The following is a 27,351-nucleotide window of genomic DNA, read 5'->3' as shown; positions in this document are numbered from 1 at the left end:
ATAGACCAGCGAATAAGAGTAGTTCGACTGACAAATATGGCAATCCGCGCAACAACCCAAAAAAAAATTAGAAAAATCCTCTCTCATTTCTCTGTCTAATATAATTCTTTGGATTTCTAAAATAAATAAATTATATTTCAGAAAGTGTAGGCTTTGGATCCAAAAACATCTAAAGCCGCTCCACTCTGTTTATTTCTTTGGAAAGGGGCCCATCCAGCAAGAAAATAGAATTTGGACCACCAGCTAAAGTTAGGTTGAGGGCCCATTGATGCAGGATTTCATCATATAAATCTGTCTGTCACACTCGCACGCCCTTTTGCTTTTTAGTCCAACCTATTATCAAATATTATATATGATAATTGTAATTTCTAAGATGGATCTTTTCGATTATTAATTCAAGAATTAATACTACTCCTATTTTTTTGACAATTTGGTCATGAAATTTGAATATAAGATATTGTTGGTACATCTCAATCTCCCCTATTCAATTAATGGAATTTGAGTAAAACTTAATAATCTATTTGATTGTGTTATCATTGTATTGTATAGTTAATCAATGATGGATTCAAAATTTCAAAAAGATGGTACACTACTTACTATTTTAACATAGTTGTTTGGTTTGATTATTTATTAATTTGTAGAAGTTTTTAAATTCTAAATTTGATATGTTCAAGTGGGATATATAATTTTCAAACAGAATAGATTTTGTATCTATTTATTTCGGGATGAAGACATGTCGGTCTAAGGTATAACAGTAAGTCAGTATGTGCATTAAACATACTAGCAACGACTTGTGTGGAACTATTGATTCAAAACGAGAGGAATGCCAGAAAGTGTGGTCCTCTCACCTGTGTTCACTTTCGTTTTGGAAGTCAGATCGAAATTTCAATTGATGCTCAATTAAAGGGTCCAAACTTTCAAAAGGCGAGGCAAATTTAACGCAATTGGAGATCATAATTTTCCCTCTTTTCAACATAGCATCGGGATTTTTTTTTTTCCGTCGGTACAAAATATTGTTTTGTGTGTGGCCGTGTGGGAAATAATTCATCCTTTTAAGTACTCATGCCCCTTTATGGCATGCTTTGAGCAACCTGTAAGTTTTCCAGATCACTCTTCAACTTGAAGGCATAGTTACTTGTATACTGTTTCTTATCTAATTAGAGGCCATAAGTGGATCCAAAATTAAAGAATTACTGTATGTTTTTGCTTGTTTCATATTCAAATTATGTGTTATTTTCGTTAGCCCTTGAATTATAACTTTCAAGGTTAAAATTCCACTGATTTGACAAATGACAAAGCGTATGTTAACACTCATTTGAGATGCGAGGTGGTAAAATAAGTCATTCACATGGTTCTTATAATGGCTGGAAACCCCCTAAACTATAATTATTTTGCAAGTTTCATATTTAAACTATCGGATGTTTCTGTTGTTAAACTGAGAATGATATTCAATAGGGAAAAATCCTCATTGATCAAGAAAATATCCAGATTTATCTTCCGGATATTAATGTGAAGGAAATGTCTTCCCTCTTACCTTAATTTTTTTATTCTACCAAAAAAATGAATGGAAAAACATAAAACCTTAATATCTAAGTATTTCTGATCAGGGTCTTATTTATAGGATACATACAATTATATTTCCATGCTTATTTTAGTTCAAAGTACTATAAATATAGTCATGAAAAGATTATTAAACAAAATATAAAAACAATTGAAATGAAAGAAAAATATAACATAGAAAACTGGTAATGATTCAATGAACATAACTTTCTGATAAAGAATTGTTAATACTTAAGCCACTTAGTTCAACCATATATCTGTTTTGGCCCACAAAACTTTTAGTGGTCTTCAATTTCAAGCCATTCGTCCTCTAATTATTTGTTGGAAAATTTCAAAATTAGCGAACTACTTTTTACGCTCCATCCATTGAATAAAAGACCCAAATGATAATATAGTACCTTTCTTTTATAATCATCAGGCGTCCGGAATTTACTAACATGACTAATTCAGATTCGCATTACATAGGATCCATAAAGAAATAGTTCTCTCTACTGGAAGTTTCTCTCCACGACTCGAATTTGAGACCTCTGATTAAAAATGAAATGATCTCATCCATCACAATAAACCCCTAGTGGTATTTTGCTTATTTCACGTAGCTATCAAGACATCTCCTTAAAAGTTTTAAAAACTTAAAAATCAAAACTATCAAAATGTAGTCCTTGTTTTACGAGTTAATTTCATGTATACTTATCGAGTTTTCACTCTCATATCAAAATTTTAATTTGTTTTTTCCCCCTTAATTTCCAAGCTGCATCAGAAACTAAAGTTGCACTTCTTTAACAAATTCAAATCGAATATCTCTCATGAGAGTTTGAAGAAGGAACCGTGTATGATTCGATTATTTTATTTTGATTAATGAATGCAATTAATACATGATTAATTATAACAATAATTGGAACCCTATACTTATTGCAAATGATGGAGTACGCAATCCAGGTTCTTTGTCATAAAATTGAAACATTAAGCAAAGTTGGATTGTGTAATCTTGTGATGACCTGATAATATTTTGTGTGTGAAAATAAATGTGGATATTATTGCATTGGAGAAAGTTTGACACCTTCAACTAGGGGACCCAAAGGTTAGTAATTCTTTTCCAAGGTGGAGGGCTAACATTCTTGAAATGTTGTAGTAATTGCTCAAAGAGGGATAAGTAAGAATGATCGTTCACCTATGTATCCAACTTAGCAATGTTTGATTATCATGTTTTAATATTTTTTGGCCCCCTCCCACACTCCACATGAAATGTAAAGAATTTGAAGAGAGTGTAGTTCTTTATATATATATATATATATAATTATGATGCCGGGATCAGCTCACGTGCATTTGATTAATTCTATAGGGTACCTGCTATCAGTGTTTCACTAAGGGAGTCAAATATAAAGAAGTAGATTCACGAAGAAGCCAAGGAGTGTCAATATGTAATATACATACATAAAAAATATTTTTTTATCTAGCTACACAATGTAATTTCCCGATGAAGAGGTGTCGGTTGACACCCCTTAAGTACATGTGGCTCTGCCACTACTTGCTACCTCTTTCCACCAACACAAGTACCGATTAACTCTATTCACCAAGATGAGAACATACGGAAAGAAATTACTTTTTTTTTTTTGTTTCTAAAATTTAAACTTGAGATCTCATAAATCTCGACCATTTCGTCGATGACTAGGCACGCATTGGGTGGGAAAGAGAAGAGGTAGTTTACCTCGTGTATTGTGACGTGGATATGTGTTTGCTAAGCTGATAACATGAGAGTACTTATTTGTCAATTTTGGCATATGTGGTAGCTTAGAGTAGTAAAAAGCCTAGCCTAAATAAAGGTTAAATACTCTTGCATGAGTGTTAGTACAACATTGTCTTAATTTTGAGTTGTAGGATTAGGATCCGGAGTTTGAGGGTAACCTCAAGATTAAAACCGTAAGTTCTATTAAAGAAAATAACCTCCCCCCACAAACACACAAAAAAAAAAACTTCCTCTAGTTTGTGTGGAGTATCGAAGTCGAATTTGGTATTTGTATATTTTTTGTATCAATGATCTGGCGAATTATCAATGATTCATTTTCACTATTACTTGAAATTTGTTTGGATAACATCCTTTTTTGATTGAGTATGGCTTCAACCAGGGGCGGATTTAAGTGGAGGTAAGGGTGTTCCCTCGGCGAAAAATTATAGTGTATATATAGGATAGATTTTCTGTGTTTATGTACATATATTAACTTTTGAACACCCTGAACATATGCAAAAAGTTAGCTCATGTAGTTCAGGATGTTCAAAATTATCTCTAGCATCCTAGGTTCGATTCCCATCAACAACATTATTTTTTATATTCAGCTTTTGTTGTTTTTCCGAACCCCCTAAATGAAAATCCTAAATCCACCACTGGCTTCAACTATTGCCGCAGCTCGTCAATTAGTTAGCTATGAACATATTTTAGTTAATGGTCGTATAGTAGATATACGAGAACAAAGTCCTCCATATGTTCGTGAAAGTATGAACATAGGTGGACATCTTCACCTCAACATAGAATGAAGATTCAAAGTGAATAACAGATGTCATTAATCAACTAAAAGAGGAAAAGCGGATAAATACTTTCACCCCTTTTAAGCATTTTGGTCTCCTTTGATGAAATCAAAGACTTGACTAGCAGATTTCTTTTGCTTTTCCAACAATGGTAGGGAACTGAAAAGGAACAAGCTGAGGTAGCGGGTGGAATAAGACCGATCTCATCTTCACAGATTTTTAATCCTATTTACTATGTGTAAACCTTTTGTTGATATCAGATAATGTACTTATAACCTTTCTACTAAATATACTTTCTTTTTTTTTGTTTTTATGGTTTGGAAAATTCTTGAAATAATTACCCCATGTCTCAGTTTATTCAAATTAATTTTATTTCTACTTTTATAGTGAGTCGTTCCATCAAACATGTTAGATAACTAAAAATACCAAAATATTACAGGGTGAAAATTGCATAGAGACTATGGTGAACATGATGCGGAGAGTTTAACCAAGAGAGATGCAATTACTATTTGAATAGGAATAAAGGGATCAGCATACATAGAACCTTCTAACAATTTTCTTATGATACCCACACTGAATGGACTGTTTGACATTTGCCTATTAGTACTATCTTTCAATCAACAATCAGTAAGAGTACTTATGATGGCAATGGAACAATATAGGTCGATATATACTAAAAAAATGCACAAAGATGAGAAACTATCGTCGACTCCATCAAGAGGGCAAGGTATCTAGGAGTCCATAACATAGTGGGAGTGATTTCAATCAACTGAATAATAGTTGAATCTCCACTATAACCATTTTTACATATTAAAGCAAACATATAGGCCAAGCCGAAAAAACTCTATTTCACGTGAATGATGTACACAACCCGAAAAATTCACTACCAAAATCAACTATGCCAAGTCTGCTACTTCTCGTGTATGTGCAACTTTTAATATAGCAGGCCAGTGCTCCCGAAAGGATTGGTCGATTGACAGGCAAGTCTGCTATGATGTCTCGTGCATGCACAACTTTTATTATATGAGACCGGTGTTTCCAAAAGGATTGGTTGTTTGTGGATGAGCAACATGATTGGCAGGAAATGCACTAAACCCTGCATCACCAAAAGGATTGTGGGGATTCATCATTGGATTTTGGGGTTGTGGATAGGCAGGTTCAAATGGTCCAAAAGGATTCATTTGATGCTGAGGCGTTGTAGCCATTTGCACCGATGGAGGGGGAGCCATGGTGCTAGACATGGCAAATGGATCAGCAACTTCAAATGGATTAGGGGCTGGTTGTCCATACACTGGTCGTTGAGATGCTCTATATGCTCCCTCATCATACAAACTACTAAGCGTGAGGGTGTCCAATCCGCCAGCCTGTTAGAGAGTTACAAAAACAAATGTCAAGAAGATATTTACTTGATTTCACAAAGTAGATACTCCCTCCGTCCTGATTTATGTGATACTCTTTCCTTTTTAGTCTATACAACAACAACAACATACCCAGTGTAATCCCACAAGTGGGGTCTGGGAGGGTAGAATGTATGCAAAATATCTATATTTAGTAACAATTTAATTTAAAACTTTCCATTTTACCCTTAATGATGATTTATAGACACGCAAGTATCTATAAATTGTTTTAGACCACAGAGTTTAGAAAACTTCCTTTCATTCCTGAACTCGTGCCCAATCAAACACCTTCACATAAATTGGGATGGAGGGAGTATAAGATAAAGATAAGATATTAGTATTAAGCATCACAACGTCACCCTATAGACAACATCTTATCAATATAGATTTAAGCGCCGACCCAAGACTTTGTGCATTCCATGGTTACTAACTTCAATGTTTAACATGTTTCCATCAGATCCATTTGCAAATGAACATGGCAAAGAGAAGCCACTTAGAACATATTTTTTAGAAAATGGATTCAGAGTGTTCTCTCCAATTATGATTCTAATGTGTTGTGAAAAAATGAAACCCGATAAAGTAAAATACAGTCTGGTTTAGTATTCGGTAATCTCCCTGATGTCTATCAAGAATTGCAGAGTACAAGATAAATCTGACAGATTCAGTACCCTCCCTTATCTTTGACAATTTGCTTATATTTTTAGATCTCTAATACAACTTGGTTGTTTTTCACTTCATTTATCTTATTATATGTTGCTATTACTGCCTATTATTATTGTTGTCATTGCACTTCTCTTGAGCAGAGGGTCTATCGGAAACAACCTCCTACCTTCACAAGGTAGGGGGGGTAAGGTCTGCGTACACTCTACCCTCCCTAGACACCCCCCCCCCCCCGGATTATACAGGGTATGTTGTTGTTGTCAGTACCCTCCTGCAGTTATAGAAAGCACAAGAGTTGAGAACTTCAAGGGCATACCAATTGTCTCTCCTGAGCTGCAGATAAGTCGCTACTGGGAGTAGTGACCAGGGCAAGTTCCCATCCAGTAGGATCAAAATCTTTTGGCTGAGCAGCATTTGGTGTTGTCCCTGCAAGTATTAATAGTTCATTTAAAATAAACCAACACCCAATTAGCCCGAACACCATTACTTACAAGTGTTCTACATATTAGTAGGTGAAACAAGATAATTTACCAGATGGAACTATTGCCAAAGCCAAAGCATTGCTATCCTCAATTGCTGATGCATAAGCAGTTGTTGGTGCATTTAGCCCCTGAAACAACAAAAATGCTAGTATAATAATGATACGAACCAAAAAGAAACCCCAAACAGTATATCTCAAGTTCCAGATAAACAGCAAAACATTCAATAAAAGTAGCTGAGTTTACCAGTAAATCGTCAGTTTCAGTGCTTGGAGGCGGAGGCACAGGCGGGGAAGGAGCAGGAGCCTCAGTGGTTGAAACAACAGCATCGTCTGAAGGCGGAGGTGGGGTTTCGTTAGCTGAATCTTGAGCATCTTCAGAAGCTGAAGGTTCATCCTCTTGTTTATAAGTAAGCATAAGCCTCTCCGGATAGTCCTAATTATAGTTAATTAAATTAGTATTCTGCAGTAATATTTTTTTTTTTTTGATTAGCGCCGGGTGTCCGAGTCTCTTTGAGCCCCGACTAATCCCGGGGGTGCACAGGCCCTCGGCAAGGAGTTTCCCGCAAGTGCACCACGGGTAATTCAGGGTTTCCCCAGTCCAATGGCCCTCAGAAATTGTTTGCACCTAGCGGGTTTCGAACTTGAGACCTTGAAAGGGAGCACCCCAAGGCTCAAGTCAATTGCCACCAGGCTCAAGTCAAGTATTCTGCAGTAATATTAAGACATGTATACTGCTTTGCTCGAACCAACTTCATACATTATACAAATATAGAAAGAAAAATAAAGATAAGCATTATACAAAGGAACAACATAAGTTGGCATATAATTTGTTCGGAGTAAAAGTGCTTGTTTATAAAGTAAAATGTACTACCAGAGTTTCCATTGGCACAGAGACTATCCGGGGTGCTTCTTTTATATACTCTTCCATGGTCACAAGGAAGGATTGAGGAGGCTGAAAACCAGAATAGTGTGTCAAGCTGATGGCTCAAAAATTTTGAAGATAAATCAAGCAGTACAGAAGCTAAGAAAGTAAAATTACCTCTCTCAACACGGGAAACTGAAAGTTCCTGGCTAGTTCCAATCCTTTGCAAACCTCATAAAAGTCGGAGAGGTTCATGGCCTAAAACAAGATAATAAACTTATAGACAGCACCATAAACCCAAAGAAACGTCCGCGTGGTGATAGACGAGTAGTAAGAAACGAAACTATAGGGTACAAAATATTTTTCTTAAATGGAGAGAAAAATATTCTGCCAAAAAAAAAAAGTAAAAAATATTCTACAAGTTTGTCAGTGTGTTCACCTGCTGGCCAGCTCTTTTGTAGATATCAAGGGCCTTAATAGCTTCATGTCTTGGCATGTCAAAAAACTGAATTAAAATCAGCAGAAAAATAATGTCAAAAAGATGAAACAGATTTGACAATAACGAGCAATATTTTGATGAGATAGAAGAAGCTGAAAGTCAAATGCACCTTGTCAATAAGATTAATAATTCCATCATTTATAGCACAATAGATTTTGAAGCTCTCCTTGAGGACCTGGAATGGAAAATGATTAAATCTTTACACCACCATTCATTCAACTGTGAAGTCTACAAATTTATATCAAGCTCAAGAAAGCACAAGAAAAGGGTCAGAGAACTAGCATGTACTCTTGCAGCTAAACAAATAAATGACTAACTATATCAATGGACAGAAATTTCCACCTTTCCGGAATGGACTTAAAAACAAACTGAAACACATTTTTTTTTCTTGTAGAGCCGCCTTTTCTAATTGCCATTTAATGATGAATATTAATTTGCAACAGAGGATCCTTTTTAATCGCTGTCATGTCAAGATTTGACATTCATCAAATCCTCACTAATGTGCCAAGTACACCAAGTTTTCCTTGAATATTTCCTCCCTCCTAAAACTTCCCTCACTAGAACTGGGAAAAGCAAGGTTTAAGATTCTTTTTTTAAAAAAAAAAAAATGTTAGCAAGGGTTTAAAATTCCTTGCATACATAAGAATAAGTATTTTTTGTTGAAGTACATAAAAACAAGCATTTTCTAATGCATCCCCTCATTTCGTGAAAGAGAAGGGCTATAATCAATGTACATAGAGTATTTTTTTTTTTTTGAAACTGGTAACTAGTGTACATAGAGTATTCTGTGGAAAAAGAAAATCATAACGGTGGTGTCCGATCGCTAGAGCACACCACGATTGTTCCACCCCTCTTTTTAAGATTCCTGTTTTTTAATTGTTAGCAAGGTTTTAACATTCCTTGCATACATAAGAACAAGAATTTTTTGTTGAAGTACATCGGAACAAGCATTTTCCAGGCATCCCCTTATTTCGTGAAAGAGAAGGGCTACAATCAATGTACATAGATAGTTTATAAAAGAAGTTCAGAACGGTGGTGTCCGAGCGCTTGAGCACACCATGACTCTTCCACCCCTCTTACCAACACAGGCACTAGGCAACTGCCCACCAAAAGCTTAGGCAGTTAAGAAAATATCACTTAGCATATTTTGTCTCTGGGATTTGAATTCTGGTCTCACCCAATTCATCAACTACTAGGGGACATTTCGGAGTTCCATTGCATGCCTGGTCGGAGAAAACCATGAAATTCATCGGTGATTCTTGCGGTGGTTATGTGGATACTGATGAGGACACGAAGAAGAGGAATCATCTTTTCTGGGCTCGTATTTGCATCACTGATTCTACCCAGGAGATTCCCAGCAAGATCGATCTGAAATATGAGGATTGGACCTTTGAGATCTCCATTGTTGCCGATGTTGTTGCAAAAATTACAGCCTCGGGGAATGGGCCACAGGGGCAGGTTATTGACCAGCTGTCCAAGACTAAAAAGCCAGCATGTGTCATGCCTGCAAAGTCAGAGTTTTTAAATTTTGAATCTCCTAGGGTTGGGCCATCCTTTATTTCAGCCCAACAGCAGGGTCAGGCCCAAACTTCAGTCCAGCCCAAAGTGGACCACTTATATTATTCCAGAAGGCAGAAAAGGAATAAAGCTCCCCTTATTAAGAAGAGGCCACAATTACATGAGTGGAAATCAAAAGGGCCAGCCCAAACCCTTTATCAGGAAAACCCTACTCTTTTTACAAAAGGGAAGGGCCCAGCTGAAACTTTCTATGCGGATTCAGTAGTGACGACTAGTCAATCTCTTGTCAAAACTGATCACGATGGTTCTATGGCAGATAATGATGATGCAGATGATGAAGCGGAATACTTGCAATCCCTCTCTCTTCTCACTCTCCCTCCTTTACACCCTGAATCTTACTTGCCCAATCCTCAGGGTTCTGATTTTTCCCTTTCCTCTGGAAGTGATACTTTGCAATTAACATGGGATGGGTATAATCACGATATACATCAGGATATTCATACTCCAACAGTAATTGAGATGTCGCACTGGACTAAAATAACCATGACTAAAGCATGTAAGGCTTTTGGGGTGAATTCTTTAGGTTTCGAACCTGAAATCTTCGATATGATTCTGCGCATGGAGCAGAAAAGGCAATCTCAATTGCAGCAGCAAAAGGGGAGAAGTAGCGAGACTAAGAAACCAAAAAAGAAGGAAGAATTAGAGGCAAAGAAATTGGTTTGCACTATTACATATGAAAAAGGTGAAGGATCCAACAGGGGCAGGCAACTCAAAGCCTTCTCTGAATGAAGGCCAAGATCATTAGCTGGAACGTAAGGGGGCTCAATGATACGAGCAAGAGGAGCACCATCAATTCTCTTATTCAGAAGTGGAAGCCCGACATTCTATGTTTGCAGGAAACTAAGATCCAAGGCTGTTCTTTGGAGATAGCTAGACAGTTATGGGGTTCAAGATGGGTTGAATGGGTGGAACTGAAAGCCAGTGGCAATAGAGGGGGTATAATTATATTATGGGATAAAAGACAATGGAGTTGTATTGATGCACACCAGGGACAACACACTATGTCAACTATGATGGAAGGTGTTCAAACTAATTTCAGATTCTGCTTTACTGGTGTATATGGGCCACATACTAACTGGGAAAGGGATGACTTCTGGAATGAATTAGCCGGTGTAAGGGGCCTTTGGAATGAAAGTTGGGTCATCGGAGGAGATTTTAATGTGTGTCGTTTTGAAAGTGAAAGATTCAACTGTATAAGAAGATCTAGAGCCATGAAATGCTTCTCAGAATTTATTCAAGACATGGACTTAGTTGATTTACCATTGCAAGGGGCACTCTATACTTGGACCAGGGGGGAAAATTCACTACAAGCTTCTAGAATTGATAGATTCTTGATTTCTTCAGAGTGGAATAACACTTTTGGCTCTGTGAAACAATTGGCTCTACCCAAGGCTATCTCGGATCATAAACCCATCTCCTTAGAGAGCGGTGACTGGTCTAATGAACCTTCTTATTTTAAATTTGAAAATATGTGGCTCCAGCAGGAAGGTTTTACTGACTTGGTAAAGCAGTGGTGGCAAGGCTACGTAGTTAATGGTTCTCCGGACTTCATCCTCTCTCAAAAGTTGAAATTTTTGAAGAAGGATTTGGTTACATGGAACAAGGAGATTTTTGGCAAAGTTTCTACCAGAACTAACAAAGCTTTGGAAGAAATTTTATTTCTTGAACAGGCAACTGAAGGGAGGTTACAAACTCAAGCTGAAAAGAACAAATTATTGCATTTGAGAATGGAGATCCAACAGTTAGCTAAGGCTGAAGAAACATCTTGGAGACAGAAATCAAGATGCCTGTGGTTGAAAGAAGGGGATAGAAATACTAAATACTTCCAAAGAGCTGCCAACTCTCATAGAAGTTACAACTGTATTGATAGGTTGAAGGTGGGGGACAACATCACTGATGACAAAGTGCAGGTAAAAGATGCTATTCTTGACTTCTATCAGCAGTTGTATGCTGAGGATGAAGCTTGGAGGCCTTCAGCAACCTTTGAAGGCTTGGGTTGTCTGAACCAAGACGATAGGGATGCTCTTGAACAACCTTTTGAAGAAGAGGAAGTGTTGAGTGCTTTAAACTCTTGTGCCCCTGACAAGAGCCCAGGACCAGATGGCTTCACAATGGCCTTCTATCAGAACTGCTGGGACATTATTAAACAGGACCTTATGGGAACTTTTCATCATTTTCACAGCAATTGCCACATGGTAAAATCCTTCAATGCTTCTTTTATTGCCCTTATCCCTAAAAAGAAAGGTGCTATAGAAATTAAAGACTTTAGGCCTATCAGTCTTATTGGTAGTGTCTACAAGTTGGTGGCAAAGGTGCTGACTGAAAGATTGAAAAAAGTGATTGGGAGATTGGTCTCAGGTTATCAAAATGCTTTTATAAGAGGCAGACAGATCACTGATGCAGCTCTTATAGCAAATGAAGTCTTGGATTGGAGACAAAAAAGTGATGCCCCTGGTCTCTTATTCAAGTTGGATATAGAGAAGGCTTTTGACAAACTCAACTGGCAGTATCTCACTTCTATTCTAAGGCAAATGGGGTTTGGTGAGAAATGGATCAAATGGATTAAATACAGCTTTTCTACAGTTAAATTTTCTGTTTTGGTCAACAGAAGTCCTGTAGGGTTCTTCTCCCCTAAGAGAGGGATAAGGCAAGGTGACCCCCTATCTCCCTTTCTCTTCATTTTGGCCATGGAGGGTCTCAGTAACATGCTGGAAAAGGCAAAGCAATTGCAGTGGATTGGTGGTTTTGAAGTGGGCAACAGACCTGGTCTTACCGTTCCTGTTTCTCATCTTCTCTTTGCTGATGACACCCTTATTTTTTGTGGTGCTGAGGAGTCTCAAGTGAGGTATCTCAACCTCACCCTTATGATCTTTGAAGCCTTATCAGGGCTCCACATTAACATGACTAAAAGCATTATTTACCCTGTTAATATGGTTCCAGATTTAGAGTTTCTGGCCAGCATCATGTATTGTAGCACTGGCACTTTCCCCACCACATATCTAGGACTCCCCTTGGGAGCTAGTCACAGATCAATGGAGATTTGGAATGTGGTCATTGAAAAGTTTGAGAAAAGATTGGCCTCTTGGCAACAACAGTACCTTTCTCTTGGCGGCAGAGTAACACTCATCAATAGTGTCTTGGATAGTATTCCTACTTACTTCATGTCTCTGTTCCCAATACCATCAGAGGTTCAATATCAACTTGACAAACTAAGGAGGACTTTTTTATGGGAAGGTAATAGCGAAAATCACAAGTATCATCTAGTCGAGTGGGACAAAGTAACTCTTCCAAAACATCTAGGTGGTCTTGGTATAAAGGATTTAGCATTACACAACAAATGTATGTTAATGAAGTGGCATTGGAGGTTTAACCAAGATGATGCTGGTCTTTGGAAGGAGATTATCCAAGCTAAATATGGTAGCACTAGCCATTGGTGCTCCAACCCAATCTTAACTCCTTATGGAACTGGTTTATGGAAAGATATCAGGAGATTGTGGGATGAGTTCTTTCTCAACACTTCCTTCCAAGTGGGAAATGGGGCTCATATTCTATTCTGGAAAGACAAATGGCTTGGCTCTATTACTCTTAAGGATGCTTTTCCCAGGCTGTTCCTTATAACAACTAACCCAGATTCAACAATTGCTCAGAACTGGGAGGACAACTCATGGAATTTGCACCTAAGGAGACACCTAAATGACTGGGAAATAGAGGACATGATAGCATTGATTGGGTGTCTACAGAACAGCCCAGTTCTCACTCAGAAAAATGATAGGCTTAAGTGGGGCAGTAACAAGGACGGTTCTTATTCTGTCAAAGAAGGCTACCTGCTTCTGACCTCCAACAAGGACCTGATTGATCAATGGCCTTGGAAGCTGATTTGGAAAATCAACTTACCGCCTAAAGTCTCTTGTTTCTGCTGGGTCGCTCTAAAAAGGGCTTGTTTAACTCTGGACAACCTCATGAAAAGGAAATTTCATCTTGCTAATAGATGTTACATGTGCCATTGCACCTCTGAAACCATTAACCACCTATTCTTACACTGTCCAGTTGCTACAGATGTGTGGAATATGTTCCTCACTTTGTTTGGTTTGCAATGGGTTATACCGCACACTGTCAGGGAAGTTTTTGTCTGTTGGAGTTCTTGGAAAGTTGGGAAGGTCATCAGAAGAATCTGGTCTATGGTCCCTGCTTGCATTTTGTGGTGCTTATGGTTGGAAAGGAACCAAAGATGTTTTCATGGTATTGTAACTGCCAGCTCAAATCTCAAGGCCAGATGCCTGACTACTCTTTTTAGCTGGATTAATTTTACCCCTGCTTACAACCCAGACTCTTTTTTGGATTTTATTAGCTCCTTAGTCTTATGATAGATTCTTGGATTTGCCAGCTCTCTAGACTTACAATAGGTTTTTTGTTATCTTTGTATGAGCTGATATTTCCTCCTCTTTTGTAACTATGCATCCCCTTGATGCCTTTGTGATTATAAAACACTTACATCATCAAAAAAAGAAACCCTTGGGTGTCCAATTTACAAGTATCAATGAACTTTCCTTAACAAGTATAAAATATCAATCAACTTAAAAAGGTAGCCAATACAAACAGACATACCAGGGCAAGGGCATATTGTATCACGTAATTTCCATTTGCTGCTCCCTCAGGCTGTAATGTCAGTTAAGATTTTTAAATATTATACCCCAAATAGATAAACTACAGAACTCTCAGAATCCAACGAGGAATGTCATCCAAAAGACAAATAGATTGCAGCAGAAAAAAAAAGGAGTTTATTAAGCTTAAAATATTTACCCGACATCCGATAAGACGATACAACAACTGCTGCAAAGCAGGCAACTGTTCCAAAAGTTCGTCACTGGGCAACTCCCTAGTTCTGCTGTATCCCTGCTCAAAAAGTAAATGGCCATTGGAAGTTAAATCATATCGTACTTACTATAGGAGCAAAAGAGACCAAGCCCTAATCCATTTCTCCTAATGTTGCGGAAAAATAAATTAAGTCCTGGCTCTTCAAAACGTACTCTTTTAAGTGTTGTACCAAATAAACCAATTTCCATGGGACTTTCTTGGAAGTGCAAGAGGTTTCCAGTTTTATTAGTAAGACGTACTTCTATGAACCCACTATTAAGTTGTAAAACAACCATACTATAGAAGAATCTACTTTTCTGAAACTAATTTGTACCAAAGGCACCAATAAGGGGTCTGTAAAAAGACTCAAAAATCACAGTAATTTTATTAGTATAGATAACATCTTTTTTGAGACAAATATTTTCTATTTTTATAGAAGGAACTTCAATATGGGTTATTGTACTTCTATGGTTCTATCTAACAAGTTTCTTTAAGTTTGCTTTTAATTTGATTCATCAAGCGCAATTTTGCTTCAAATTCAAGTTTGTGATATTTAACTATTTTTACATGCTTAATCTAATAAATGCCCACACTTAAATTGTTGTGTCTGGACTATCATGGCATTCTCTTTGTCCTTTTTTTAATTTGTTAGGTGAATGCCAAGTTCTTTGTCCTTCATTTGCCTTATTTATCATTAGGGGTTCGGCCAAACCCAGTAGCTTTGGTGCAAATCATGTATTTGCCTTAAGAAATTTATTGGATGTGTACAGATTATTAATTTAGAACCCAGTAACTTAAAAGGACTAGAATCCCGAACATAAGCTTCAAATCCTAGCTCCGCCTCTGTATTTGATGTCAACACAACACAGAGCAGCAGTAACACAGGAACAAAAGCTCCACTTTTCCAAAGCATCATAAATCTTATTCTTGTTAATATTTTCCAAAGCATCATATGTATCAATAAGTAAGAAATACTAAGGCGGTTCTACTATTAATCATCTTTACATATAAATTAATGATATGCAAGCTATCTGGAAAAAAAACGGTGGATCTGAAATAGGGCATGTTAACAGATCCTCAACTTAGTGCAAGAAAGAAAATAGCTAATGGACAGCCAAAGCCCCTTCTCCACAATGTTTCAGAGACTGAACCAATGGTGTGGACCACATGAATTATCTAATTCATGAGAAAAGCATGAAAAGAAATTTTTATGAAATATATGAGTTTGCTTCTAGTAGGCTAAAATTATTCAGTTCTCTTCACAAACGAAGACAAGACAACTTTTTGAACTACGCAGAATAGTAAGCAGAAAATTCAACAGTATTATGTTAACCTTTTCTTGTCCTTGGGAAGCTTTAGGAAGGCGCTCCCCTTCAATATCATACTTCAGAACCCTAAAGCATTCAAGCCTCTCTTCCAGAAACAGTGCATATGTTCGTACCCAGCCAGAGCAGTCCCAAGCTGGAGGGACGGAAAAGATAGAATCATTCTGATTGAACCTGATGGAATCTCCAGGTAAAAATAGAAACTCAAAAGAACATTCATGGTAATTTTACCTACCAATTGGGCTTGAATCATCCTTGAAATTGGACATTTGAAGAACGCGTCCTCTCTGTTGGAAATTCAATAGTTCCTCTCTAAATGTTGGATCACCTTCCCTCAATGTTCTGTGGATTACTATCAACGTCTTCAGTGCTACCTATTTTAGAAAATGTGGAAAGATATTTATGTGTAAAATGTATCACTTAAGGGCAAGGACTAGTTGAGCAATTTAAGTGTAAAATACATCACAAAATAGTAAACAATAATAGAGAGGTGATTATAAACATTAAAACTCTTTGTTACGTAATTATAATCTATAAAATATACAATGTGTCCGAACCCTATTTTGATGTCTACCCTACCTCATCCTTTATAAAGGAAGTTGAGACTTCTCTCCAAGATCTGTTTGGCTGCTTGCAGCAGAAACAGAGCTTATAACTACTGGAAACTAAAGTACATATATGTCAAAGCCCCCAAAAGAACTGAGATTCTTTGCAGCAGTCTGGAGGATGTATATATTTCCCTTTTAAATGTCTCATTTTAAAGGGAACAATATACATTCTGATAGGACCAGTGTCATCAAAAGCGCAAAGCGCAAAAAAGCTCTAAGGTCAGTTACATTCTGATAGGACCAGTGTCATCAAAGGCGAAAAGCGCAAAAAAGCTCTAAGGTCAGTTAGGGCTTTAAGCGCAAAGCACTAATAAAGTGTGGGCTTCAATGAAAAAGGCGCAATGGTGCAAAAATATATATATATATATATAATCCAAGACTAACAATAATAAGCATGAATAACAAATATATGGACAAAGAAATGGTAAAAACCTTACGATAAAGTGAAATATCAATTATCTAGTGTCACCTCTTCAAGAGAGGTTCATTGGCAAGGAAAAGTATGTCTTAGAGCCTTGATGATGACACTGAAGCGCACATAAAGCGAGGCGAAGCGCTCAACATGTTTTGGGTCTTGCTTCAGGGCTTAAGCGCGCCTTTGACAATACTGGATAGGATGTCTCATAAGCACCTATTTACAAAAACCAAATATTGAAGTGCACTTTCTACCACCTCCTCGTTGCAGTTACATAGATATTTTACCCATTAATGGAAATTATATACAGGATGTTGTCAATTCTAGACAACTCACCTCCTCCCTGGCTCCCTCCATCTTTCCCTCTCATGATGTCCAACTGTGCTAGTAATTACATAGAATCTCCTTTCAACAACACCAACAGCAACAACATATCCAGTGTGATCCCACAAAGGGGGTCTAGGGAGGGTGGGGTGTACGCAGACCTTACCCCTACCTTTTGCGGAGTAGAGAGGTTGTTAACGATGGACCCTCAGCTCAAGAAAAGCATTTTTCAATACAGGTTTGAGAATTAATGTAAAAATATTGAAGACACAAAGATCTCATCTACAACTTTAATATATTTCAACCCCCTTTAAGGATACACAACTTTGCGAATGATAGCGGACAATCAAAAATGTTGACTGCAAGGTGATAACAATTGTCACTGCCAGGACATTGCTAATTAAAGAGGAGGTTGCTAATGATAGAAAGTCATATATAGCATTAGCTCCAACATTTACATAATAATAAGTAACGGAAGAAAACAATATCAAGCATGAAGAGTCAATCATTTAGAGCATGCAGAAAAAATCGATAAGCTTGTGCAGATCTTAGGTCTAACAGTATGGACAATATTTCTTTATTTGTCTTTGTAAATTATTGCCCCCCTCCCCCCACCCCCTCTCTCTCTAATTTACCATTGAATATGCAGTCTTTTAATTTTTGGATCTGCATATGTCTTGCACCTCCCTGATGCATCCTTGCATAGTGATCAATAAGTTCATATTTTGTAATTGACAAGGCACAAGGAGAAAAAAGAAAATGTAATGCTCTATATTATGAAGGGAAACCAAAAACAGTAACGGACAATCCCAAACTTGTCAAAATAACTTGAAGAAAATGAAAAGGTAACTGTTTGACCTTTGAAGACACAACCCATAACAAACAACATATCTTGATATACAACCTTAAGCAGTAATATTCTGGCTCTAGTGATAGCCAGAATCAATGTGATAAACACTTTCAGTGGCCTGGCGCATAAAAAGGAACTGCTAAGCAATTGCCCAACTATGTTTGCATTGCAGAATTCTACAGAACAATTTTCACTAAGGTACATGTAACACTTAAATCCTTCAAGAGCTTTTATATCATCGTTTTCCGCACTAACAAATAATTCTCACACAATTATTGCAGCCATATTTCCGAGGATTAAAAGAACTACTAATATCTAATATAGCTGTCAGCATCCTTCAAATGATTTTCAATGACACAAAACAGGTTTCTTTAATTTGCTAGAACCTAATTCTCAGACAATCAAATAACCACCTGATCAGCCTTCAGCAGCAGATGCACAACATCATATATTATTAGATATTATTTAAACGAGATCGGATTTACAAAATCAATCCCCAAACTGTGTCCAGCTTGCTCTCTCATCAATTTTAAAGTGGTTTATGTTGCATGAATCTGCAGTTTAATCAATTCAAAGGATCCTCATACAAGCATGTTATGCCCAGTGCTGACAATTTCCAAGACACCACTTAAACTAGAGCCTTGGAAGTTGAAAGGGAAGATCTATTCTGGACTACTTCAATTCACTCAAATCAGTGGTGAAACACATTTATGTACTTTTCCCTATAGCTAGCAAGCTATTCAGCCATAGGTGTAGAGTGCAAAGGTGGGAGGGGCATATATTGCAATAGTACTAAGAACAACATAATAAACTCTAGAGGCTACTAGAGTTACGATGCACATTCTCAAAAGCAAAGAAAAAACTTATGAACTTCATTCTACAACAATCATAAAATATGGTCATCAGATCAAATCATCCATAAAAAGGCCCTCCCATAGAGAAATCAAATCCAGGAAAAGGCACTAAAGTACATGATTTTGTCAATTAAACTAACTGTGTCAAACTCCATACCGTCCAATTATGTGTCTTTGCCAATCGCCTCGCAAGTGCATGTATGCAGTACGCAACATCAGCACGAGGTCGCATCGCTGATGTATAAACCAAAATTTCTGCAAGAACCAAAAACACAATATTACCACCAACATCTTTACCGTGCCGATACATAAACAAATGAATAACAATCAAAAAATACAAACCTAAATGAATATTTACAAGTAAAATCCCAAACAACTAGTGTGATTAACTTAATTACCCCAAAACTGATACATATGTAAATTCTAAAACGCGATTTTCAGACCAAAAAAAGAAAAAAAAAACAAGTCAGGCAAACACACGATCTCCCTAAAAGCAAGAAATACAAGTATCAGAAACACAATAAAGTTAAACCTCTCAATAACAGCGTCATTTGTTCGCATACTTTTTTGTTGTTATAGAAAAATGTTGTTATAGAGAACATAAAATAAAGTTAAACCTCTCTATAGCAGCATCATTTGTTTGGATATTATTTGGTTGCTATAGCGAAATGCTGTTATAGACAACATATAATATAACAGACAAACCTCTCTATAGCAGTGTCGTTTGTTCAGATATTATTTTTAAGTAACAATAAAAAATAAAAAAGTAGAAACCTAAATGAATATTTACAAGTAAAATCACTAACAACTAGTGTAATCAACATAACTACCCCAAAACTGATACATATATAAGGGCCCGTTTGGCCATAAGAATTATTCACTTTTTTCACAACCAAAACAACTACTTCCAACCAAAAACTACAATTTCAAAAACTATGGCCAAACACAACTCCAACTCCAAAAAAAAGTGAATTTTTTTTTGGGTTTCTATGGCCAAACGCCTACTAAGTTTCAGACGGCGATTTCGAGACCAAAAACACATGATCTCCTTAAAAAGCAACAAACCCAAGTACCCAAAAACACAATATTATCCCAAACTATGAAAAAACCCAAATCAAATTTGTCATAGTAATTGGATCTGTTAAAAGAGTAAAAAGAACACTCACTTCTAAGATGCCTGTCTTTGGGTGGACACTCAACATGATTTGTAGCTTTAACGATCGCCACATCCACATCCTAATCACAAAATAAACATCAAAAATTGCAAGTAAAGTACATAGTGGCCTTACTGCCACGATCCAAGATTCAAATTTTATTGCTCCACTTCAGAAAAATAAAAGTACCCACAAACAAAAATTGGGTGTAATTTTCAAGATTCACACTTTGTTACTCCATTTTGGAAAAATAAGTAATACCCAAGTAGAAAAAAGGGACCCTATTGACATCACAAAATAAACAACAAAAATTGGGTGTAATTTTTTCAAGATTCAGCCTTTTGTTGCTCCATTTACAACAAACAAATTATACCCACCCACAAAAACATATGTGTAATAGGCAAGTAGAAAACTAAAAGAGGAAATATAGGGAACCTTGAAATCGCTATTAACATGGGCAAGACCAACAGTTGTATGGTCTTTAAGAGCACCATATGCTTTTCTCCAACTTTGAAGCGTACCCATTTGTTGCTTTCTCTCTCTACACTTGATGATTCTCTCTCTCTATATTTCTTTTCTCAAAATGGGATTGGGAGGTTACAAACTAGTAGTACTATTATTTTCTCGTCTGTTACGGTTGGCTGCCACTTTGCGTTGTGAAAGGACCCTCTTTCCAATTTGGCCTTGTGAATTTGTCATCATTTCCCACTTTTTTTACCTTTTTGGTTAGGATGGACCCCTTTTTTATGTTAATGTCTTATTAAGAAATATCTTCTCCGTCTCAAATTATTTATTGTGATTATTAAAAATAATTATCTCAAATTATTTATTATTTTAAAAGTTTAAGAAAAAATTAATTATTTTATTGAATTTTGTCATTAATGAAAATAACACATAAATGTAGTAAATATTTAATGGAGAGAGATATTAACTTATAAATAAATAAGAGTAAAGTAGTCAAAAAAAACCTCCTGATTAATATTTTTAAGGGGTGTGTAAAACAAAAGTCAACAAATAATTTGAGACTGAAGGAGTAATAATTAAATGTTGGGTCATATATTATATATAAATATGTGTGTGTGTTATTCCCCGTCCAAGTTATGCCACTCTTTTCTTATTAGTTAATTTGGAAAAGAATGGTACATTTTCATACTCTCTCCATCTCATATTAGTTGACAAGGTTACTGAAAACACTTTTCCCAAGTTTTTATCCAATTTTACCCTTAATTAAGATTAAGTGTTCTTGAAAATAATTAATTAGAGTATAATTTATTGGAGAGAAAAGGGTAAGTTAGTAGATTTACGCTTTTTATTTATGATTCTTTAAGAGCGTGCTAAAGGAAAATATGACAATTAATATGGGACGGAGGCAGTATGTTGTAACAAGTTAACCTTAAAATGCTTATTTTACCTTTAATAAGATGAATTATTGTCACAAAAATATATATGACTTATTTTGGATCGCAAGTTTTAAAAATCTTTATTTTCTTTCTTAAATTATTTGTCTAGTTAAATATCATTACATAAATTGGGATGGAGGGAATAGCTATTTTCAGTGATAAACAAAGTATTTATAGCTTTACTTCCAATATACGTCTAATTAAGTTATCAACTGATAAAAAAGGGGGATCATTTTGAGATTAAAATAACGTGTGCCTGCAAAAGAAAATTGCTAATATGCTTTAATAAAATTAGTGTGTACTACTACTACTATACTATGAACATGTAAAGGCCGGAGAAGCACATGAGCAAGCTAATATGTACTAAGAAGAATCGAATAAAGTGTGGATTAACAGGTAACCAAAGACCCATAAAATGTTTAAATTAATGTAGTATGAATAAAATTAGACATGTTGGAGATTATTAAATTGCATTAATTGTTTTTTATTGCTAAGAAGGGAAGGCAAAAGCAATGAGATTCTAGATGGTTAGACAGACCACCCAGCTTTCTAGGATGTATTAGAATACCAAATAATTAATACAGTATTCAATGTCAACCATTCCTTTTTTTTTGGGGGGGGCGGGGGGAGGGGAGGAGCAAATCAACCATTGGTCATTCGTTTAGCAATGTGAGCAATTGAGTTTGTGTAGGGTAGGCTAATTTTCCATGGGTTTACTTTTTCTTTTCTAGTAAGGTGTATCCATACGTATCTACTTTTACCTTATTTTTCTTAGCGTACCTACTATTTTCAGGTCTTCCAAAATTGAATAACTTGCTGGGCAATTCGCGTGAATGCCCTTCAAATGCGTTGGTCCTTAATTTTTGCCCCCGTAATGCGTGATATTTAATATTTGTCCTTCTAAACTAAAAAATAATAAGAAAAGATGTTACTACTCCTACCCATCACATATAAAAACCTGAAAGTCTTTAACGAACCCCAAACATTCAATTAAACCTATCCATCATTCCAACAACAAACCTTTCAATCGTTCCATCGTTCCAACATTTCACCGGAGAAATCTCCATTGATTTTGCTGCTACAACATCGGAAAAGATAAATACATAATATATAGCGTTTCAATTGAACGTAATTCAACTCAATTTGATGCTTTATTAAGTTTAGATTTGTTAATATTTGAAAATAACAACAAATCATCTTCTATGAACTAAACAACTGATATTCAGTTGAGATTCAACATTGCGAATCATAATTTTACTCAACAACATAGAATTGATCAAATTTATTGCTTTGTTATGATTTTGATTAGTTTATACGTTCCATTTGATTAGTATACAATGCTCAATGACTTAGACTTGAAATTATAGTAACTTCAGTTGACAAAAAATAATCAGGCAAAGTTCTGAACAAGTATGTCGGAGGAGTCAGAAGTTCACCTTGCAAAAGAACAAAGTATGCCGCTAAAGTCAAACTTTCATTTTCATAAGCAAAACATCAAGTATACAAGTGTTAAGAACTAGAAAAGTATGTCGGAGGAGGCAGAAGTTTACTTTACAAAAGAACAAAGTATGCTGTTAGAGGCAACTTTTATTTTTATGAGCAAAACAAAAATTTACACAAGTGTTAAGAACTAGAAAAGTATGCCGGAGGAGACAGAAGTTTACTTTACAAAAGAACAAAGTATGCTGTTAGAGGCAACTTTCATTTTCATAAGCAAAATAAAAAAGTACACAAGTGTTAAGAATTAGACAAGTCTGCCGGAGGAGGCAAAAGTTCACTTTACAAAAGAACAAATTATGCTGTTAGAGGCAAACTTTCATTTTCATAAGCAAAACATCAAGTATACAAGTGTTAAGAACTAGCAAAGTATGCTGGATGAGACAGAAGTTTACTTTACAAAAGAACAAAGTATGCTGTTAGACGCAACTTTCATTTTCATAAGCAAAATAAAAAAGTACACAAGTGTTAAGAATTAGACAAGTCTGCCGGAGGGGGCAGAAGTTCACGTTACAAAAGAACAAAGTATGCTGTTAGTGGCAAACTTTTATTTTCATGAGCAAAACAAAAATTTACGCAAGTGTTAAGAACTAGAAAAGTATGCCGGAGGAGGCAGAAGTTCACTTTACAAAAGAATAAAGTATGCTGTTAGAGACAACTTTCATTTTCATAAGCAAAACAAAAAACATTATTAACAAAACAACACCAAAAACACATAAGATTGCATAAAAACCAAAATTATTAACAAGACAACACCAAAAAAACAAGCACACATAAATTAACTTAATACATGAAGTTATGCCGGAACAAGCATAACTTTATGCCAGAACCGGCATAACTTCAGTTTACAAAATTACAAAGTATGCCGTGAGAGGCAAACTTTCATTTTTCATAACCAAAACAAAACATTATTAACAAAACACCAAAAACACATAAGATTGCATAAAAACCAAAATTATTAACAAGACAACACCAAAAAACTAAGCACACATAAATTAACTTAATTCCTGAAGTTATGCCGGAACAAGCATAACTTTATGCCAGAACCGGCATAACTTCAGTTTCAAAAACCAAGAACTCTGCCGGACCCGACATACGTTGCCTCAGACAAACACATTCTTCACAAAAACCAGATTATTAAATAAAAACAACAGCAACAACAACAACATAAAACAGATGTTCACAGGCAAAACTTCAACGATTCAACAAAGAGAAAACCAAAACGCATATCAAAATCAACTAAAACATATTACGACATTCAAAAAACCAAAATATATACATGGGGAATGAAAACTAAAGTTCAAAAAATTATACAGACACTATAACAAAACACTATAATTTTAAATAAAAAAGGATCAATTAAATATAAAAAACGATGAAGACAAGGATATCAATTCAACAAATAACAATTTAACATAAAAATAAATATTGAAACGAGAAAAAGATCCAAATTCGTACCTAAGTTTTAGAACAGATGAGACAAACACAAAACAGAGGAGGAAAGAAGAAGCAAAAAAAGAAAAGAAAAGGGCAAATGACGAAATAAAAAGGATTTTAATGGGGTAAGGGTAATTTTGTCAAAAAACTTTTATTAAACAGGCGGCAAGGACAAAATTTAAAGAAAACATAAATGAGGGGTAAAATATAAAGACCAGCCCACAAGAAGGGCACTCTGCACAAAAAATTGTAACTTGCTTAGGGTTTTGTCTTGATTGCACTTGTGATTATTTTGTTTTTATTTATTAGAGTTCGGTGTTCAATAGGTGTGAGGTAAGATAAATTCATCTCTTGATTTAGTTTTAGATGATTCTGAAAAATCATTGTCAAAGAAAGAGTTATTAAATGAGAGACTGAAATGGAAAAGCGAGATGGAAAATATAAATTGGCATCTTCATTTTCTAATAAAAGGGCATTAAATCCAATTCATTCCAAGGGGGAGTAGGCAGGCAAAGCATAGGAAAAAATATAGATTAAATCGAAAGCAATGCCCTTACAATTAAGTGCCACAAGCTTCATAGGAGTTGGGATAAATTTTCACTAGTATAAGGTGGTCACTTTGATTGAACAATTTTCTATTCAACTAGACTGCATTCTCAAACAGTAATAGCCGAATTATAATATCCCTCTTCTTTTCCTTGGGGGTAGACATAAGGATACTTAGGATTCCTCGATTTTTTATTTTTTATTTTTTAAGTTGAAATTAGGCACCTAAGAGTGAATTCCTTAAGATCATCAATATGACAAATTAACCATGTACTAGAAGAAAAGGACTAAATATACCCCTCATTATTTTTTGGGGCTAAATATACCCTTGTTGTTATATTTTGGGGCCAAATATATCCCTCATCTTTTAAAGTTATCATGGTGGACATCCAATCCTACGCGGCTGCTACACATTTGATGATGTGGATGTCATGTGTCATGCCACCTCAATACCCCAACCCATTTTTAGGATAATTTAGTTTTGATGTTTCTAAAAAAGATGTCCATGGTTTTATGCAGTTAAATGGTTTGTTGGATCAGAAAGATGTGATTTCAAGACAGTTTTGGGTAATTTTGAGTAGTTGTTTCTCCTGGAGTTTCCCTCAAAAAGTATGGGCTTTTCTCCATTATGTGTTCGGTAAGAAGAATTAGTATGATTTTGGGCCTGATATGTTAAATTGATATTCGATTTTGGTTATGTACAGAAAGAGAGATGGTCGTGGTAGCGCTGATGGTGGCAATGGTGGTGGAAAAAGGGGAGGGATAAAATGGATTAGGGGTGTTGAGGTGGCATGCCACGTGACATCCACTTCATCAAATGTGTGGCAGCTATGTAGGATTGGATGTCCACCATGGTTAATTTTAACGGATAAGGGGATATTTTGCCCCAAAGTATAACGGCATAGGTATATTTGACCCCAAAGTATAACGAAGGGGCATATTTGGCCCTTTTCTCATAGTACAGGGGTATGTTTGGCCCTTTTCTGTTAAAAGAACGACATTAGCTAATTTTTTGAGTGGAATTTGGCACAATTAATTTCTTCACATGATATGAGAGTCAAACCCATACCAATTCTTAATTTACATGTTGTTGAGTCCCCATGTTATAATGACAAACGCCTGGATGTGTAGTATTAGGCGCACGAAGGGTGTTAGAGCCCCACATCGATGAGAGTAGAGGTGTCATTGGTTTAAAAAAAAAGGATTTAAGGACTGAACCGAATCGTATCGAAGCGATTATTAGGTTATTTTAATAAAATCACAGGTTTATTTTTATAATTGTATCAAATAATTAAGTAGGTTTTAGATTTTATGAAAATAAACCAAAAAAATACTGAATCATACCTAATACATTACATTACATTACATTGCACGAGACTACAATGGAGATTTAAGGACCCGTTTGGCCATGAGAATTTATCACTTTTTTCCGGAAAATTATTTCTTGGAAATCAGCGTTTGTCCGTGAAAATTCCAGATACAATTTGAAATTTAGAAAATACCTAAAACCTTAGTAGATGTTTGGCCACGAAAATCAAATCATTTTCACTTTATTTGGAATTTGGAAATTTGAAGTTGGAGTTGTGTTTGGTTATAGTTTTTGCAAAGAATATTTGGTTGTATAAAGGTACTAAAAGTGAAAATAAGGTTTTAGGTGTTTTTTCAAATTCCAAATACAACTTGAAATTTTCATGGCCAAACACTGATTTTTAAATAAAGTGAAAAAAAGTGAAAAATTCTCATGGTCCGGGTCCTTATTTTCACTTTCAATATATTCAAACAACCAAACATTCTTTGCAAAAACTATAACCAAACTCAACTCCAATTTCATAATTCAAAAAACGGAAAAGATTCAAATATACCCCTCTACTTTAGTTTATTGGCTAACTTGGCTCTTCATTAGCCAAAGTAGTCAAATATACCCCTCTGTTAGCCAAAATACACAAATATACCCCTTAATGGATGGAAAATCTCAAATCAATCAAAATCACCGATTTAACTTAAAAAAAAAAAAAAACTATGCCCATCACTCAGACCAGATCCGACCCGACCCAAAAAATTATTTTCACCCACCCTAATATACTGCTCTGCGCGACTCAGTTCTTCAGTCAAACACGACCTCTCTTTAATCCGTCCCTCTACGCTTCTACTCAATTTGTCTATGATAATGTGAAAAATAAAACTAAGAGTCCATTTGGCCATAAGAATTATTCACTTTATTTCAGAATTTTTTCCACTTTTTTTTGGAATGAGCATTTGGCCATGAAAATTCTAAATACAGCTTGAAGTTGTATTCCGGAATTCCAAAAACGAGAAAAAGTTGTTTTAAAAAAATTCCACTTTTTTCACAACCAAAATAACTACATTTGAACAAAGAATATAATTTCAAAAATCATGGTCAAACACAACTCCAACTCCAACTCCAACTCTAAAATTCCCAAAAAACTGAATTTTCTTTTTTGGTTTCTATGATCAAACGCCTACCAAAATAATAATAAAAAAAGAAGTCTTGTTTTCTTTATTTTTATTT

At 35.7% G+C, this 27,351-nt stretch overlaps 1 protein-coding gene across 1 annotated transcript; it reads right to left on the bottom strand.

Moving 5' to 3' along the window:
* Window positions 1-4,723: 4,723 nt before the first annotated feature.
* On the bottom strand, window positions 4,724-20,564 carry LOC132615397 (putative clathrin assembly protein At2g01600). The gene is made up of 15 exons (XM_060330000.1): window positions 20,377-20,564; window positions 19,954-20,023; window positions 18,945-19,042; window positions 15,972-16,110; window positions 15,745-15,872; window positions 14,358-14,450; window positions 14,163-14,213; window positions 8,089-8,154; window positions 7,920-7,985; window positions 7,658-7,738; window positions 7,490-7,570; window positions 6,863-7,051; window positions 6,669-6,747; window positions 6,454-6,563; window positions 4,724-5,444 (listed from the first exon to the last, which is right to left on the bottom strand). Exons 1-15 carry the CDS (start codon window positions 20,464-20,466, stop codon window positions 5,100-5,102), a joined length of 1,686 nt encoding a protein of 561 aa, XP_060185983.1. The 5' UTR covers window positions 20,467-20,564; the 3' UTR covers window positions 4,724-5,099.
* Between the last annotated feature and the right edge of the window lie 6,787 nt (window positions 20,565-27,351).

The sequence above is a fragment of the Lycium barbarum genome, chromosome 10, assembly GCF_019175385.1.
Source record: "Lycium barbarum isolate Lr01 chromosome 10, ASM1917538v2, whole genome shotgun sequence".
Taxonomy (NCBI): domain Eukaryota; kingdom Viridiplantae; phylum Streptophyta; class Magnoliopsida; order Solanales; family Solanaceae; genus Lycium; species Lycium barbarum.
Note: the sequence above shows the minus strand (reverse complement) of the source record. Positions and strands in the feature narration are given on the sequence as shown.